This window comes from Leucoraja erinacea, chromosome 9 (assembly GCF_028641065.1).
Source record: "Leucoraja erinacea ecotype New England chromosome 9, Leri_hhj_1, whole genome shotgun sequence".
Classification (NCBI taxonomy): domain Eukaryota; kingdom Metazoa; phylum Chordata; class Chondrichthyes; order Rajiformes; family Rajidae; genus Leucoraja; species Leucoraja erinaceus.
In genome coordinates, this window is record NC_073385.1 from 48,081,905 (window position 1) to 48,100,680 (window position 18,776).

The 18,776-nt window shown below is 40.8% G+C and overlaps 1 protein-coding gene across 1 annotated transcript; it reads left to right on the forward strand.

The window, feature by feature from the left end:
- Positions 1-9,190: 9,190 nt before the first annotated feature.
- On the forward strand, positions 9,191-18,322 carry rdh12 (retinol dehydrogenase 12). The gene is made up of 5 exons (XM_055640750.1): positions 9,191-9,346; positions 11,779-11,883; positions 14,362-14,571; positions 15,091-15,280; positions 17,774-18,322. Exons 1-5 carry the CDS (start codon positions 9,205-9,207, stop codon positions 17,874-17,876), a joined length of 750 nt encoding a protein of 249 aa, XP_055496725.1. The 5' UTR covers positions 9,191-9,204; the 3' UTR covers positions 17,877-18,322.
- Positions 18,323-18,776: the final 454 nt, after the last annotated feature.

Sequence of the window (18,776 nt, forward strand, 5' to 3'; positions counted from 1 at the left end):
ACTCCAGCACTTTATCTCCATTTTTGCATAAGCTGACTGATTCCCAAGCTCTGCAGTTACAAGGAACTGCAGATGCTGGAATTCATGCTCTAAGCTTCCCTTTCTCTCATCTTTTAAAGATGCTCATGAAAATCTAAAATATACTTATAAATTGCAGATGCTGGAAGTCTGAAATAAAATCCATTACGCTTTTGGAGGGAAAATGCTGGGTGTACTGATTCATTTGTGCATCTTCTCTGGAACCACAGAGTAAAGTTCCACCAAAAATTTCATCAACTTGAAAGGTTAACTGTTTCTATTCTCAGTAGCTGCTACCTGTCTTGCAGAGTATTTTAACCAGTGTCTTCACCTAAATCAATAAGCATTTGAACAGCTGCCTTAATAACTCTGAACGGATCATGGTGTAAAATCTTAACATTCCCCTATGTACATTATGTACAAATATGTACTATGTACAAATCTTAACATTCCCCTTTCTACAGTTTATTTTTAAAGGTTCAAAGTGCAAGTTATTTCTGTGTAACACAGTCCACCCTTCACTCTGACATCCAATTAATGAATTAGTCTATAGCTTTGCTTTTACTGATGGTGGATGGATTGACTTTAAGGGCATTGCATGAGACTAGTAGTAGGAGTATGTCATTTGGTTCTCCGAGGCTGCTGTGCATTTCAATATGATCATGACTATTCATCCCAAATTTGGTACTCTACACCTGCTTTCACCCTACATCCCTTGATCTCTTTAGGTATTAATACTACATCTAAATACATCTTGAATGTATTCAACAAGTTGGTCTCAACTTGCTTCTACGGGTTCATCACTCTTTGGGGTCAAGATATTTTTCCTCGTGTGTAGGAAGGAGCTGCAGATACTGGTTTATACTGAAGATAGACACAAAATGCTAGTGTAACTCAGTGGTTCAGGCAGCATCTAATGCATAGAAGAAGTGTTCCGACCCAATCCGTCACCTATTCCTTTTCCCCAAAGATGCTGCCTGACCCATTGAGTTACTCCAGCATTTTGTGTCTATCTTCATTCATACTGCTGGGTTATAAGTTATCCAAGCAAAATATGAGGTCCAATATCTCCAGTGTGCTTGTTCGCTCAATCTGGCAATGGAGGAGGCCCAGGACAGAAAGGTCAGTATGGGAATGGGAATAGGAGTTAAAATGGTTGACAATGGGGAGATTCAGTAGGCCTTTGCGGGAGACCCAGCGTAGAATACCTGTACATCGGTGAGAACAATTGTTGAGATGAGAGGGAGGGCTGACATAAACAGTATGAATAATGCTGTGTTAGGCATATCTTAAGATATCTTTGAGGATCTCACCCATGGGATAAATGCACTAGCAACAGCAAATTCGAGTAATAAACACGGATCTGCAGGTGCTGGTTAATACACAAAAGGACATAAAGTGCTGGAGCAACTCAGCAGGTAAGGCAGCATCCCTGGAGAACATAGATAGGTGATGTTTTGGGTTGAGAGCCGAAATATATAAGGCTGGTTTGGGGAGAGAAAATAAGTTATGGTGAACAAGTGTTTTCCAGGTTAAAGGACAGTAGGCAATGAAACAAAATAGTGACTACTGTTTATCATTTAAACAGTTTTCACAGTTTCAGCAGTAAACAGTAGCCTTTATCATTTATCATCAATGCGAAAGATTCTTAAATTATTAAAAACTTAATGATAAGTTATTTTGTCATTTAAAAAAGTTTTTAATGAAAAAATTAAGAATCTTTCTAATTTTTCAATGATAAAGGCTACTGTTTATTGCTGAAACCTTGAGAACTGTTTAAATGATAAACAGTGGTCACTATTTTTTTTCATGATTGACAACTTGGGCTTGGGCTTGTTTCAATATTTGCAGATGACTCAAAGCTTGGAAACATGGTAAACAAGGAGGAAAGGCAAGGTTTTCAGGATAGTCAGGCTGGTGGAATGGGCGGATACAGGGTAGGTGAAATTTAATGCAGAGATGGTATCTCTTGATAGGGAAAATGAGCTAAATGGCTTTCTTTGTACTGCAGAGTTTGTGTTGTAGCATTAATCTGGGAGAAAATTAAATTGCATTGGCACGGCCTGGGACAAACGTCAGCACAAATTTGACAAACTATATGGAGGAAAGCTATAGGGGAATGAAGAGGGAAATGCAACCGGCGTCTTGTATGTGGACCTTCAAAATAGAATCAACAAAGTTCATCATAATAGGTTATGTAAGCAAAATTAAACCCCATGTGACAAAACTGGCTGAGGGGCAAAAAGCAGTAGATAGTGCTGAAGGATTGCTTTTCTTTCGAGAGAGCTAAATGCTAAGTTCCTGATGTACCAGAGGGCAGAAAAGTGTGTTCCCCAAAGGCCAGTACTAGGATTTCATACTCCTTTCCAGCACATATTAATATCCATTATTTGGAAAGACAGATAATAACTACAAATTTCCAAATCCTTTGAAACTCAGAAGTATATCGCAGAGAAAACAGAAATAAAATAGGTCGATCCATGACAAAATAATTAATTAACACATTTTGACAGAAACAATGAAATGTGGCAGGACAATTTTTAAAGAGTTATAGGAACAGGTACTGTTTTAGTTTAGTTTTTGTTAGAGATAAAACCTGAAAGCAATTTTACATAGGCCAATTAATTTACAAACCTGCACATCTGTGGAATGTGGGAGGAAACCAGAGCACCTGGAGGAAACCCACATGGTCACAGAGAGAACGTGTAAACTCCACACAGATAGCACCCGAGATCAGTATCGAATCCCGGTTTCTGGCTAGGTGACGCAGCAGCTCTAGCAGCTGCGCCATTCTGCGTCTCTTTTTTTAATCATCTAAAATCCTTGAAGGTGACAAGATAAGTAGAAAAGGCAATTTTGTTTTAAAAAAAGGAAAATTGAAGAGTAGAAAATAGCAGAGGCTAGAAATTGAAAATAAAAATGGCAAAAGTATTCAGCAACCATCCATGGGGAGAGAAACAAGGTTAATGTTTTAGATTGAAGACACTTCAATAGAATTGGAAAAGTGAGAAAACAATTGTGGAAAGAACATGGGCCATCTTTGTGATAGAGTACATATCAAAATTACTACAGCTTCCAGTAGTCCATAAGTTCATAAGTTGTAGGAACAAATTAGGCCATTCATCACATCAAGTCTACTCCGTCATTCAATCATGGCTGATCTATTTATCCATCTCAACCCCATTCTCTTGCCTTCTCCCATAACCCCAGACACCGGTACTAATCAAGAATCTATAAATCTCCACCTTAAAAACATCCATTGACAGCCTCCACGGCCTTCTGTGGCAATGAATTCCACAGATTCACCGCGGTCTGACTAAATAAAATCTTCCTCATCTGTCTATAGGTACGTCCTTTTATCCTGAGTCTCTGGTCCTGGACTAGTAACCCTCAAACACACCAAAGAAAGTTTGAAATCATGAAAAACAATTGAAGATACATTACAGAATATTGAATTGATGTTCAACAGATGCAAAGCTAAAATGTAAAATTGCTTGTGAAAATACAGGTTGGAAATCTGAAATAAAAAACAGAAATTGCCAAATACGCTTCAGGTCAGGCAGTTTCTGTGGAAAGAGAAACAGTTAACTTTGGGTTAAGACACTTCATTGGAATTGGGAAAGTGAAAAAACAAGATTTTCGGAGAGAAAGTGGGGAGAATGGGTAGAACGAAGGGAGTACTTCTGATGGATGGTGACCAAATTAGATAATGTGCTTTATACTCCCTTGCCTGTGCTATAATACAGGTATCCAGCAGATCAGGCAATACACACAAAGAGAAAAATGGACCCAAAATCACAGATGGAGGCTTGAAAGAAATGGCTAGATCTGATACAGGTGGGAAGAAAGAGGAAGTTTTGCAAAGTTGGAGGCCATAAGATATAGGAGTAGCATTAGACCATTCGGTCCAGCAAGTCTGTTCCACCATTCGACCATGCCTGATCCAATTTTCCCACTACATCCCATTCTCCTGCCTTCTCTCCGTAACCTTTGACGCCCTAATTAATCAAGAACCTATCAGTCTTTGCTTTAGAAATACCCAGTTACCGCCCCCACAGCCACCTCTGGCTATAGAAGTTCCTGCTCATCTACATTTCTAAAAGTATGTCCTTTTATTCTGAGGCTATGCCCTCTGGTTCCAGACTCTCTGATTTTGAGTCCAGAAGGCTGTGGTGTACCTAGTTGGAAGATGAGGTGGATCTGTTCAAGCGTGTGTTGGGCCTTCTTGTAAAGATTTTGACTTTGTCCAAGCTCTTCACTGTATCTCAGTACTTGTGACAATGATAAATTAAACTCAACTAGTGAAGTGAGAAAGCCAAACTTGGTTAATGAGATTGTCAAAGTTTGTTTCTTAAAAAGCAGATAGCAACAAATGTTAAAAGTAAACCATGGCAATCTTTAATTGATTCGTCAAACGGGAGTGGCAAGATCTACAATGAGAAGTTCATTTCTTCTCAGGCTCCACTCACAGAACAAAGGAAAGTTAGCACAATTATACATTTTTCTTATAAAACACTCCTACCAAGTATGAATATGGCATGACTGAAATATTTTATAGCCTTTCAGAATATAAGAAAAGCTGGGTCCAAATCTAGCTCATCCAATATTAAGTTATTACTTATCTCTGGAGCATCAGCTATTTTTTTTCAGGCCCACATGAAGCTTTTCAAAAAGGGGGGTGGCATGACAGGATTACAAAAGAATGTGCGCTCATCACACATCACAAGCACGAAGTCCCTCGCGGCCGGGGTCCAGGGGCCGCTTAAGAGCCCTGGAAGTGCAGTGGAGAGCTAAGTTTTTTTGGCCTTCCATCACAGCAATGTGATGGATGTTTATGTAAATTATGTTGTGGCTTGGGTCTATTTGTTTGTAATGTATGGCTGCAGAAACGTCATTTCCTTTGGACCTCAAGGGGTCCAAATGACAAATAAATTGAATCTTGTTCTTGATCTTGGAAGCTCTGGGGTTTTAGATGCTCTCTGGTGCATTCTGAGCCTTATATTGGAGCATTTTTGCACCAAATTTATGAGCAATATTTCAGAAATAATTTTGGTCAAGAGTAATAAGTGGGTGGAATGGGATGATTGGGATCATTGTTGTATACATTTTCTAAGATCAAGAATTGAAGTTGGCCTTGTTTTAATAATCAAGTTGTACTGTTGTAAAATGTTATGTAAAATGCTATAAAGGAGCTTGCAAAAACTGCAAATAAAATATAAGTTTTTGCAGTAAAAAAAAACCTTGTTTTAGAAAATGTTTTGTGTGTTGATTTGATTGCCTGTTACTGTTAGACTGTGTTAGTGTGTGCATTGTACCTATAATGGATCTCCAGACCTAACAACTTCACATCACATCCATTTCAACATGGAATAGTGATGTGAATACAACATTTAGTTCGACTTCAATTTCCATCATGAAAATTGAAGTCAAACTAAATGATGCATTTACATTATCGCTTTCAAACTAACCTATTTTACTGTCATATTATTATAACAAATTCTAGTTCCATGTTGACTCATAAACAAGATCACAAATCACATTTTGAATTCTCAAACACAATGTGATTGTGATTAATTGCAGAGCTGCCAAGTTTCACCGAGCATTTCCGTATTTTGATGGCTGAAAATCAGTATTTTGTTGGGGAAATCGGTATTTCTCACATAAATGCAATAGAATATACTAAGCAGAAATTGGATTTTTGAAAATCAGTATTTTGCATGCAACCTCATGTATTCTCAAATATCAGTATGGAATACTGAAAATCAGCACTACTGAATTGTGAAACCAGTTTTGAAATGTGAATTTATAATTCTTGATTTTGATTCAATAACATATAGAATATATTATAACATCGCTATACTTATAAAACTCTGATCTTGCATGTGTGTGTGTGTGTGGGATCACATCTTCTCGAAAACATGTTGCGGTAACGGTAACATTTTTACATATTCCGGTAGAGATTTTTGTAATCTCACTTTCCTCACCAACTCTCTACACGTTAGGGGCAATTTTACAGAGACAATTTAACAAGTTGGGATGTGGGAGGAAACCCACAAGCTTGCAGGGAGAATGTGCAAATTTAACACAGACAGGTCCGAGGACAGGATGGAACACAGATCGCTGGCATGTGAGGCAGCAAGTCCACCAGCTGTACCACTATATTTTATTTTCCAACACACAAAAAATTATACGTTGATAACTTTGGCTATAAAAAAAAAAGAAACTATCCATTTTCAGTCTTAAATCTCTAAGTGACGCTATGTCCTCCTTTACAGCTACTGTATGTTTTTGTTCAGTTCAAGACTATGCGGAAGAACATTGGCCATAAAGTTACTGCCTAAAATTGCCAGAGACCCGGAATTGATCCTGAATATGGGTGCTGTCTGTATGGAATTTGCTCCTTTTCCCTTTGATCACATGGGTTTTCTCCGGGTGCTCTTGTTTCCTTCCAAATTCCAAAGGTGCAGGAACCTTTTTCGGACCCAACCCAAAACGTAATATTTTCCTTTTGTCCAGAGATTCTGGCTGATCTGTTGAGTTACTCCAGCTTTTTGTATCTATCTTCAGTTTAAACCAGCATCTGCAGTTCCTTCCTACACACACACGATAATATACAATAGAATTTTATTAATCCCAATAGGGAAATTGTGTGTGTTCGGTGGGCCGAAGGGCCTGTTTCTTTAAATTAAACTAAAAACACTAAAACCACAGGAAATCTAAAGAAGGGTCTCTACCCAAAACGTCATCCAATTTCTTCTATCCAGAGATGCTGGCTGCTCCATGGAGTTTCCCCGCACAATTAAAGCATGGAATAGTCTTCACCCTACCATAGTTACTGAACCAGATGCAACTACATTTAGGGTAGCTCTTTTTTCCCCAAGAACCCTTTTTTGCTGAAGTCCAAGTCAAGAGTCAAGAGAGTTTTATTGTCATGTGTCCCAGATAGGACAATGAAATTCTTGCTTGCTGCAGCACAACAGAATATGTAAACATAATACAGAACAGGAGATAAAAGTTCAGTGTGTCTATGTGCAGTGTAGCTGCTGCTGCTGTTTGCGCCGGCGATGGCGGCCACGGTGTACTGCTCCTTGTTGTTTTGTATGTGTTTGTTCGTTTGTGTCATCTGTGAAAACTCTACAAAGATTATTTTCACGAGAGAGGTACTCATAAACATCGGACCTACAGTACCTCCAAACATCGTTCCGGATTTCTCTCACTCGCTGGATTATTTGGACATACTCGTCGGCGGGGCTGTGACTGCATTCAAGGTCTTGAGACGGAGGAGGACCCATGGGAAGCGCACTGGAGCACACACCCGACTCCGGTGACGAGGATTACGCACACCACTGCTGAGCATATTCCTGGCAAACGTACGTTCTCTCAAGAACAAAGTGAACGAACTGCAACTTGTGCATCTGACAAACAAGGACTTCTCTCGAGCTGCTGCCCTGTGTTTCACCGAGACCCGGCTTTGTGAGTCGACCCCGGACAGCGCGCTGCAACTGGCTGGCTTCCAACTTCACAGAGCGGATCGCGAAGTGGAGGCAGAGGGGAAATCAAGATGCTTCTATACCAACCAGGACTGGTGCAGCGACATCACGGTACTGTCAAATTTCTGCTTTCCCAACCAAGAATCCTTCTTTATAAACTGCAAACCCTTCTACTCTCCGAGAGAATTTACTTATTTTATTCTTACTGGAGTTTACATTCCCCCCCCCCCCCAAGCCTGCATACGTGAGGCGCAAATGCAACTCGCTGACCAGGTAATGAGGGTAGAGAGTGACTTCCTGGACTCCATGGTCATTGTTTTGGGGGACTTTAACAAAGGTAACCTCAGCCTTGACCTTCCAAAACACAGACTTCATGTTACCTGCCCCACCAGAGGGGAGAGAAAACTTGCTCACTGTTACACGGCAATCAAGAACGCATATCGCTCTGTTCCCCGGGTGGGTCTGGGTCTCTCTGATCATTGCATAGTTCACCTTATTCCGACCTACAGGCAGAAACTAAAAGCTGCTAAGCCTGTGGTCAGAACAACGAAAAGGTGGACAAGCAAGGGCATTGAGAACCTACAATCCTGCTTTGACTGCACGGATTGGAATGTGTTCAGGGAAGCAACCACAAGCCTCGATGAGTATACGGACATTCTATCATCAAATGTGAGCTTTTGCGAGGACAGTTGCATTCCAACTAAGGCCCGGACATGGTTCAACAACAACAAGCCCTGGTTCACTGCAGAACTCAGACAGCTCCGATGGTCTAAAGAGGAGGCCTACAGGAGTGGGGGTGCAGACCTCTACAGGCAGGTCAAGTACAAGCTGAGAAGAGGAATCAGAGCTGCCAAAGAAAGGTACTCTGAGAAGTTGAGGAGCAAGCTCCCAGCTAGTGACTCTTCTTCAGTTTGGAAGGGCTTGCAAGAATTACCAGCTATAAGAGGAAAGCCCCCCCGCCCTTGTCAAGCATCTCAGGTTTGCGGATGACACAACCCTGATTGGACTGATCCAGGATGGGGAGGAATCTGCCTACAGACAGGAAGTGTCTGTAGGCAGATTCTAATCCTAATTTGAGGAAGTTTCTATTATTGCTTTTGAGGATGTGCAGCGTAGGTTCACCAGGTTTATTCTCGGGATGGCAGGACTGACATATGATGAAAGAATGGGTCGACTGGGCTTGTATTCACTGGAATTTAGGATGAGGGGGGATCTTAGAGAAACATTTATGTCAAAGGATTTGACAGGCAAGATGCAAGGAAAATGTTGACGATGATGGGGGAGTCCAGAACCAGGGTTCATAGTTTAAAAATAAGGGGTAGGCCATTTAGGACTGAGATGAGGAAACATGTTTTCACCTAAAGAGTTGTGAATCTGTGGAATTCTCTGCTACAGAAGGCAGTGGAGGCCAATTCACTGGATGTTTTCAAGAGAGGGTTAGATTTAGCTCTTAGGGCTAAAGGAATCAAGGGATATGGGGAAAAATCAGGAACAGGGTACTGATTTTAGATGGTTAGCCATGATCATATTGAAAGGCGGTGCTGACTCGAAAGGACAAAATGCCTACTGCACCTATTTTTCTATGTTTCTACATTGTGTCAACGTTAAGTAAATGTATGATCGTGTATATAAACAATAAGTACAATTAAAACCTGAAGTACTAACAAATGGGCTTCTCACAGGTGCTCGAGTAATCATGGCCTGCAGAGATTTGACCAAGGGAGAAACTGCAGCTCAAGAGATTCGTGAAGTCACTGGAAATAAACACGTCATTGTTCGGGAACTGGATTTAGCCAATACCAAGTCCATATACCAGTTTGCTGAAAATCTCACTCAAGGTAATTCATCCCTACGAGTAATATTTTTATTTATTTAATACTAACCAGTTGTGACCATTTAAATTGATCAAGGAATGTAAAAAGTTGAAATATTCTGCTGACATATCACTCAAGATTGGGATTAATTCATGAAGATAAAGTTCCAATTAATGACAATAATATTGAACAGTTACTACATTTTAATATTTACTAACAAATCTAACAAGGTAGACAAATTATTGAAAACAAGATTTTTAAAAACAAGATAAAGAAAAAGATTTTAAAACATGCGTCTGTTAATAGAGAGTGTTGGGGATTAATTGATAAACCAAACACAATGGATATCCTGAGATCCTGAAAGAAGAAGCCAAGCGTCTCAAAAAATTCAAGGAATGCAACTTTGAATACGGGTGTGGTCATTATTATAAAAATAGTTATAGAAGTATAGGAGGCAGTGCCAAAAAACAATTAACAAGAACTATGCTGGAAGTGAGATTATAACTATAAGAAGGGACTGAACATGCTGGGCTCTGTTCTGCAGAAAGGAAAAGAGCGAGTATGGCCCAGAAGAGTTCATTCAGATTTAAGGCTTTAATAGAGCACATGGAGAGAGGATGCCTGCCGTAGTCAAGACCAGAACGAGTGAATATAAAATGGTTACTAATACATCCAATAATGAACTCAGGAGACACTCTTTTGGCCGACAAGCTGTACAGATAAATGCCCTGGTATTTATGAAGATTAATGAAAAAGGAATGCAATAAATATACTAACCAGCTTGGATGAAGAAGCTGGTTTTGGAGTATGAAGCAGAAGGACCCATCAATTCATGGAAGGACCCATGAAGGTCATCAATTTGTTGCATGATTTATTTTTTATATTCTCTACACTGGCTGGTCTCAGTTGCTACCTACTGGTATTTCAAAGCATCACATACAGAAAGGTCTGAAGAAGGGTCTCAACCCGAAAACATCACCTATTCCTTTTCTCCAGAGATGTTGTCTGACTCGTTACTCCAGCTTTTTGTGTCAATCTTTGGTTTAAATCAGCATCTGCAGTTGTTTCCTACACATCAGGAAGGGTGATAGATTCAGCTCATGAAAACCCAAATTTAATTGTGATATATTTTAGGCAAACATCTATCATGGAATGATGAACCTTTGTGAAAACTGGAACACATTTCAACCTACTGTGTAAATGCTAGCTGATATATAGAACTGTTTAGGTTATTCCCAGTTCAATTGAGGGTATGGGGAGAAGGCAGGAACGGGGTACTGATTGGGGATGATCAGCCATGATCACATTGAATAGCTCGAAGGGCCAAATGGCCTATTCCTGCACCTATTGTCTATAATTGCAGCCTCTTATGAGTTATATTCCACGAAATAAATGTACCATTAGACATTCATGTTGGAATTTTTCACCAAAGTCCACAAAACACACTCTCCTGCTGCGTTTAAAGTCAACAAGGTGGATTGATAACAGGTTAACCAATCCTCTCCATCCTGCCTGTCATGATATGCAGCCTTAATTTAAAGAGTGCTAGGCTATCATTAAAGCAACGCAGCATGTAAGTGAAGTGTACATTTCATGCCTTTATTGCTAATCTTAATGTCACTGGACATGAAGACTGTTAAAAGATTGGAAATGGTGGCTCTGAATGTCCAGGTACAAGAGAGCCACCATGTTCACCTTCTACATGCACATTGACTCTGCCTCACTATTTCCTAGTCTCTAAGATTAATTTCTCTGCCAACTCCATTTTCCTACCCAGTTACCATATTCCGTAACTTCCTTGCTGTCCAGAATTTAAAAAAAAAAAAAATCACCCAATGCTCTATGGAGTGGAGCATCTCAAAGATTTGCATCCTCTTTGGAAGTAATTTTTTTCATTTTGAACTTCGCTCTTTGAATTACAGAATTGTAATAATTAAAGATTAGAACACAATTCTGAGCCCATAACCATGGCAGATGAAAGAGCATCTCAGCAGCATTACCAGGATTGTTTTTGTCAGTGTCTTATTTCTTATTGCAGAGAAGCAAAACTGAGCAAAAGTGTCCAAAACCTAACTAACCCTTGGTAATAAGGCATAAACCCTGATAATCTGTCAGCATTTCAAAGAGAGAAATCAGCAAGAAGATGTAGGATTCTAAAAATAATAATGTCCAGGTTCAGGAATAGCTTCTTCCAACAACCATCAGGCTATTGAACACTACCAACGTCCAATAAACTCTGAACTATGAGCTGCTTGTGTTGCACTAGGGATTTATTTTTTGTTTTTATATGCATAATTTTTTTTTTATTGATCTTCATTTTCTATGTTTTTTTTAAATACTATTATCTATTGTGTACTATGTTCACAAACCTGTTGTGCTGCTGCAAGTAAGAATTTCATTGTTCTGTTTTGGTTTATGTGACTTATTTTCTACTGCCCAATTCTATTTAATGACAGAGGAAAAAGTAATCAGCATTTTGATCAACAATGCCGGAGTGATGATGTGCCCCTTCACGAAGACAAGTGATGGGTTTGAGATGCAATTTGGTGTAAACCACCTGGGTAAGTTGTTAACAAGTTCTGTGTAATCTTGTTATGGGTAAACTGGCTGATGGATTTAGCTGTATCACAAAAGTGCAATGTATCAAAAACAATTAGTTGACTGAGATATGTCTTGGGAGATTCTTAATCAGAGAACTGTTACAGCCCTTTGGCGCACCCTATCCATGCCAAAAGTTGACATTCTGCACTCGTCCCATTAGCTCGCAACTTGCCCATATCCCTCTAAACTCCCTCCTATCCATATATCTGGTCTAATATCTTTTGAAAGTCAGAATAGCATTTGCATTTATTGCTTCCTCTGGCAGCTCATTCCAGTTACAGACTACCTTCTGAGTAAAAAAGTTGTCTCTGAGGTTCCTCTTAAATCTCTCTCCTCTCACCTTAATCCAATGCCCTCAAGTTTTTGAAAACTCTACCCTGGGAAAAAGAGCGTAAGCATTCACTTTATCCATGCCCCTCATGATTTTGTACATTTCAATAAGGTTACCCCTCAGCCTTCTGCGCTTCAAAGAAAATATATCCCAACCTATCCAGCCTTTGCATGTAACTCAAGCCCACACATCCGGGTAACATCCTGGTGAATCTTTTCTGTTCCCTTTCGAACTTAATAACATCATTCATATAGCTGGGTGACCAGAATCGCACACAGTGCTCCAAGTGTGGTCTTACCTATAACTTGTCCAGCTCCATCATGATATCCCACTTCTGTTCTTCACTAAGGAAGGCAAGTGTGCCAAATGTCTCTTGTCCACTGTCCACCCGACCTGCCATTTTCATGGAATCATGCACTTGAACTCCCAGCTCTCTCTGCTCTACAATACTGTGCAGGCCTCTACCATTTTCAGGCAAAACACAGTCTGACGTGCCAAAGTGCATTACCTCACACTTATCAGTGTTAAATTCCATTTTCCATTCCTTGGCCAATCTGCAGAACCGATTTAGATCCTGTTGTAAATTTCAATATCCTTCCATCCTTTTATTATTTCATTGTTAATGAAACCCTACTTTTAACATTCTGTTCTCTCTTGTCAAAAAATAAAGTATTCTAGAATATTTATTTCCCGACTTTGGTTATCATGCCCGAAAATAAAAGTAATTGCTACATGATCAAATCCTTAAATGTCTCTTTGGTCCGTAAATTCTTTTTGTTCCGATTGTGTTTTGATTTTTGGTGTAGTATTTTAAATGTTACCTATTTTTCATCTTATTATGCCTTTTACTGTTACTAAACTCTTTGACCCTTCCTGATATAATTGTTTAACTTTATCCAAATTACTATTCTGCTATTCAGATTTACTATTCTCTTCATACTTATAAATTACTATACATAAATACTTTATTACTTTAATTAACTTTACAGTTGTATTTAATCAAAATAGATATGAAGATGAACCTTTGTATTTCTGTTTGACCCATTACAAATCTTGTTGTTAAAAAAAACAAAAATCATAGATTTAAAAATTTGATTGTGTAAAACCCAAATACTTGTTGTCCTGACCCCTTTAAAGAATTCCAAGGTGAAATAATCTTATCTGCAATCTAACAAGAGGACACAAATACCCAAGTGTGAAATTCAATTCCAGCAAGAATACAAATAGTTCTCCAACTCATTCAGTCTTCTTTTCCATTGAAGTCCACAAAGTTAAATTTCAACTGACTAATCCAGCCGGGTACTTCATGGATAGGCTTCATCCTTATGGATGAAGTCTTCTGAATGAGTTGCTAAATGAAGCCCCTTTCATGATGCATAAGTCACCGACTAGTGTTCATAGAACAGACTAATGTTTCTCTATTTGGAACCACCAAAAAGAAAAAGCAGATGAGTGTTGTTTAGCACATTGGTCCTTCAGCCCATTCTGTACACATTTGGCTTGAAAGTAATAACAATTACACCACCAATTACATGTATTGTTGTGAACTGCTTCCAAGACCATGAGTAATTAGGTGCTTGTAGAAACAAGAAACTACAGATGCTGGTTCACAAAAAGACACAAAGTGCTGAAGTAACTTCAGTAATTCAACAAGTCAAGCAGTATCCCTGGAGAACATGAATAGGTGACACTTCAGGTGGGAACCCAGGAGAAAGGTCCCGACCCGAAACGTTACCTATCTATGCTCTTCAGCAATGCTGTCTGACCCACTGAGTTACTCCAGGGCTTTGCTTTTTTTTTTGTTGTAATAAGGTGCTTGCTGAGTATGTCTTTTTTAAACTTCTGGGCATAAAAATCCTCTAAATTTAATTACTGTTAATATACTGATCCAAGTATTGCACCACTTAGTAAGAATGATGAATTTATAATTGAATGGCTGGAGGGAAGAAGCTGTTCCTGAACCTGGACTTTAGTTTTCAGGCTCCAGTACCTTCTTCCCAATGGCAGGGGTGAAATGAATATGTGACCAGGGCGGTGTGGCTCTCTGATTATGCTAGCTGCAGAATCTAAAATCAATGATGATGTTGTATTATTTGCATTTCTTTAGGACATTTCTTGTTGACCTTCCTGCTTATCAATCTCATTAAAAGATCAGCACCCGCTCGCATTGTTAATATATCGTCCTTGGCTCACAACTTTGGCCGAATCAATTTTAATGATCTGCAGAGTGAGAAGAGTTATGACGGGAGTTCTGCTTACTGCCAGAGCAAACTAGCAAACGTACTGTTCACTCGGGAATTGGCCAAGCGTCTGAAAGGTATGCTGCAAATATTATCTCCAAAATATCACTAAAATAGTTACAGAAATTGCCTGTCCCTAGTGATTGGTTTATTTCAAAAAGGTACAGCAAATTAGGGTTCAGTTTGCCTTTACGCTATGAATCTGATGTCCCTGCATCTTTCATCTAACAGATGCTAATAGATAATCCATTAATACTGATTAATAGAGTCCCAGTGTACAAGCATTGCAACAGTCTTTACTTTGCTGGTGGTAAGAAGCTTAGTGGCTTTAAAGCTGTGATCCAAAGTGGAGACATACAAACAGATATATCCCAGTTCCTCATCACAAAATGCTGGTAAATACACATAGGATTCCCAAACATTAACTGACAAGCTACCTGCGCCAATTAGGAAAACGGTCAATTTCTCAATTATTCAGTTAGCGAAGGCAAGTGGGTTGCTGTGATGCATGCAGTGTAAGGCAGTGTGAAGGCTCTAGGTTTGATTGAGATGTCGGCTTATAAACTGGTGTAATACTCATGTTTTGCTTAATGCAGACACCAAAGTCACAGTGAACTCTGTGCATCCAGGCTGCGTGAAATCAGAACTAACCAGACACTCCTGGGTCATGGCTCTGGCATGGAAGATTCTCACTTTCCTCATCAAAACACCAAAACAGGGCGCACAGTCCAGCATATACTGTGCAGTTGCTGAAGAACTGGAAGAGGTTTCTGGTAAACATTTCAGGTTTGTAACTTACATGTTTTTGTCATTTTAATTTAATAAACCTCTATGTGGGAAAATGAGAACAAGTACACAAAACTCCAGAGTGTCATACAGATCAAAAACAGGCCCTTAGGCCCAACTCGCCTATGCTGACGAGGATGCCCATCCATGCTAGTCCCATATGTCTGCTTCATGTTTCAATTAATTCAGCAATGATACAATTGGCCATTGCAGTCTGACTTGAATAGTTACATGGATAGGAAAGATTTGGAGGAATACTAGATCGTGGGATCCGTTGGGTCCCGTCCCCCAATGGGGGGGGGGGGGGGGGGGGGGGGGGCACCCTCAGGGCACCCTCAGCATCACAGGGGAGGGCTAGTCCCTGAACACAATATTCCACCACGGACCCATAGGTCCCAATGCTCACCACTCCCTAGAGAGGAAGGGGGGGTAGAGAGGGAGGGGGAGGGGGGTAGAGAGAGAGGGAGAGGGGCAGTGAGGGTGGGGGTAGTGACGGTGGGGGTAGAGACCCAACCCCATCTCCCTCATCCTCCTCCCCTCACTCTCATTCCATGCTCCAGGACCAACCCAAGTCGTAGAGCAGCGCCAGGGCCTGGAACTCGGCCTGATTCTCCTACTCGACCAAGCCCTGGCTGTAGACCTAGGTTTATCCTTGGGTCCAGCAGCAGCCCCTGGCTGTCAGCTCAGCCGCCGCCTGGGCTCCAGTGCAGTTCCGACTTCACCGTCCCTGAGCCTGGACCCAAGCTTCGTTCCAGCGGCGGCTCCTTTATTGGCCCCTGTCATGGCACCGTCCCAAGCCCAGGGCTCGGCTCTCACTCCAGCTCGAGCACCTGGCTCAGCTCCAGCCAAGGCCCACGGCGCCACCCTCGCCACCAGGTGTCGGGCGTCGGCAGCCGTCGCACGAGCACTGGAGTACCCCTCCCTCCCAGTGTCCCGTTCTGCCTTGCAGGTTTTTTTTCCCGAATTCGGTGAGTTTTCGGGCAGGAGTGAAGGAGGGGGTAGTGTTAGAGAGGGAGGGGGGGTAGAGAGGGAGGGGAGGGAGAGAGAGAGGGGGTAGGGGGTAGAGGGGGAGGGGGTAGGGGAGAGAGACGGGGGGAGGGGGTAGAGAGGAAGAGGGAGAGGGTAGAGAGGGAGAGCGACGGGGGGAGAGGGTAGAGAGGGAGAGGGTAGAGAGGGGGGAGGGGAGGGGGAGGAAGGTAGAGAGGGAGGGTAGAGAAGGAGGCGGGTAGAGAGGGAGAGGGGCAGAGATGGAGGGGGGGTAGTGACCCCACATCATCTCCCTCCTCATTTCTCTCATCCTCCTCCCATTTCCTGCCGCAGCACCTACCCAGGTAGTAGAGCAGCGCCAGGGCCTGGAACTTGTCCTGGTTCTTGTACTTGACCCAGCCCTGGCTGGTTCTTGGTCGGTTTCTTTCTTGGTCATGGCCCCAACCCAAGCACCTGGCTCTGCCCTCACTCCAGCGTAGGCCCAGACCCAAGTGAGACTGTAGGCGGGCATGGACCCGAGGACCAGAGGACTGCGTCAAGCAAAGGGAGTATTGGTTTCCCAAAAATTCCAGCGTGGTTCCCCCCCCCCCGAAGAGCCGGAGTACATTGTGATGTAATTCTTTTTTTTGGCAAAACAGTTGAGTCTGAGATGTGTTTAAAATTTCAATAATCAATAACTTTGGGAATATAGGTGGAAATGCGACGGGAATATGTTTATGACCTCCACAGGAATAAAAGTGAGTAGAATTTGTGAAAATGGGAAGGCTGTGGCCTAGCTTTTGTAAAGAAATGAGAATCAACCCAGACAGAGACGAATGAGCCAAAATGGGCAAATGGGACAAGCTTAGATGGAGCATCCTGGTTGCATATCAAGTTGAGCTGAAAGGCCTAGATCTTTGCTATATGACTATGATTGTATTAACTAGAGAAATAGGAATGTGGAAAATCAGATTTAAAAATGTTGATTTTCAGTGAAATGCAGGGGAAGGATGGGAGAAAAAGCAGACAGATACAATACTGCCCTAAGTTGACAAAATGAAGCAAATGACAATTTTGTCAAAATTGAGGTATTGCTTGGTTTAGGGTATTTGAGATATGCTCTACACAATGGTAAACAAAATAAGTCTTCTCCGAGTACAATTTGAAAATATTTATCCCAGGAAGTAAGAAATTCCATCATAGAGAGTTGAAAGAAAAACACGTTTTCCTCATTTACAAGAAAAAGCCTTTCTGTCAGTTGCTTCCTTTTGTCAAAGTAGGACAGATACTCATCTTATGTGGTGCTGATTGCTGATAGCGATTAATAGCTATAAACAGCATCTATACATTTAGCAACGTACCAGAGACAAAGGTAAGCGAGAGGACAAGTTTGAAAAATAACGTTACCCTTTTCAGGAATGGTTAGCAAGATTTTGGGTCAGTTGCCAATGTTGGTAAGGAAATGAATAACAAGAAAAGAGCTCTGCATCTTACTGTCTCCATTTCCACCATTGATTTTCTGTACAGCGACTGCCAACCAGCATTTGTGGCTCCACAAGGTAAAAATGATGAAACAGCCAAGCAGTTGTGGGATGTCAGCTGCAAACTTTTGGAAATTCAGTGGGACTGAATTCTCAATAGATGGAAATGGAAGAAACCCAAGAATAAAGCAAACTGAAGGTTTATTCTTCATTTCTGTAGCAACTTTGAGACCTATTGTAAGAAAATTGATCTCAATTAAGTTGACTCATTTCTTTTAGACCATCTAAACAACAACCTATTCAGTGTAACCTGCAATGGCTATATGTTGCAGATATGTGCAGTCTGCTTAAGAATGTTTACCAAGATTTTGGATTAGTTTGCTAAATCAGCTATTCTGTCAAAATCTAAACTCGTGAAATGTTGACAATTCATTAACTGCTTCAATACATCACTACTGCAGCTGCAAGTCACTGCAACACTGTAATGACCACTGTATTTTTGTGCTTGAGATTCAAATCTACATGCAAAATGAGGGTTAGGTATTTTCAAAAGTGTTATCATTAGGAAATAAAGTAATTAAAATTATCTGTTGCACTTCTGCAGTTTCTTGTAATTATTTGTTGGGTTGTTCACAGAATGACTTAATCAATAATGGATACATTGGTAATGGGCAAAAGCATAATTGGTTCCTGCTTCACAGATAAGCAAAGTCACTTGAAAACCACTGTCCAAATTCTTGCTGGTATTTACTCCACTTAAGTGGCAACCAGTCAGGATGTGCTGTCACACTCTGAAATCTGAGAATTACTGACAAATTGAAAACACCAAAAATTGCTAGTTCGCTCTATGGCTAGGTTCCAGGTGGAGTATGAGATACTCCCATGAGTTTAGTCACTCGTCGTGAGTGAATATATACATTGCCAATTTATGTGCTGTTTTCAGGAGTATATTGAAGATGGGAAAATTGGGGATTGGAGCAATTCGCAACACGCATTGGTGTTCTCTGGTGCTCAGTCACTTGACGAGGATGTTTTCAAATCTATTAAAC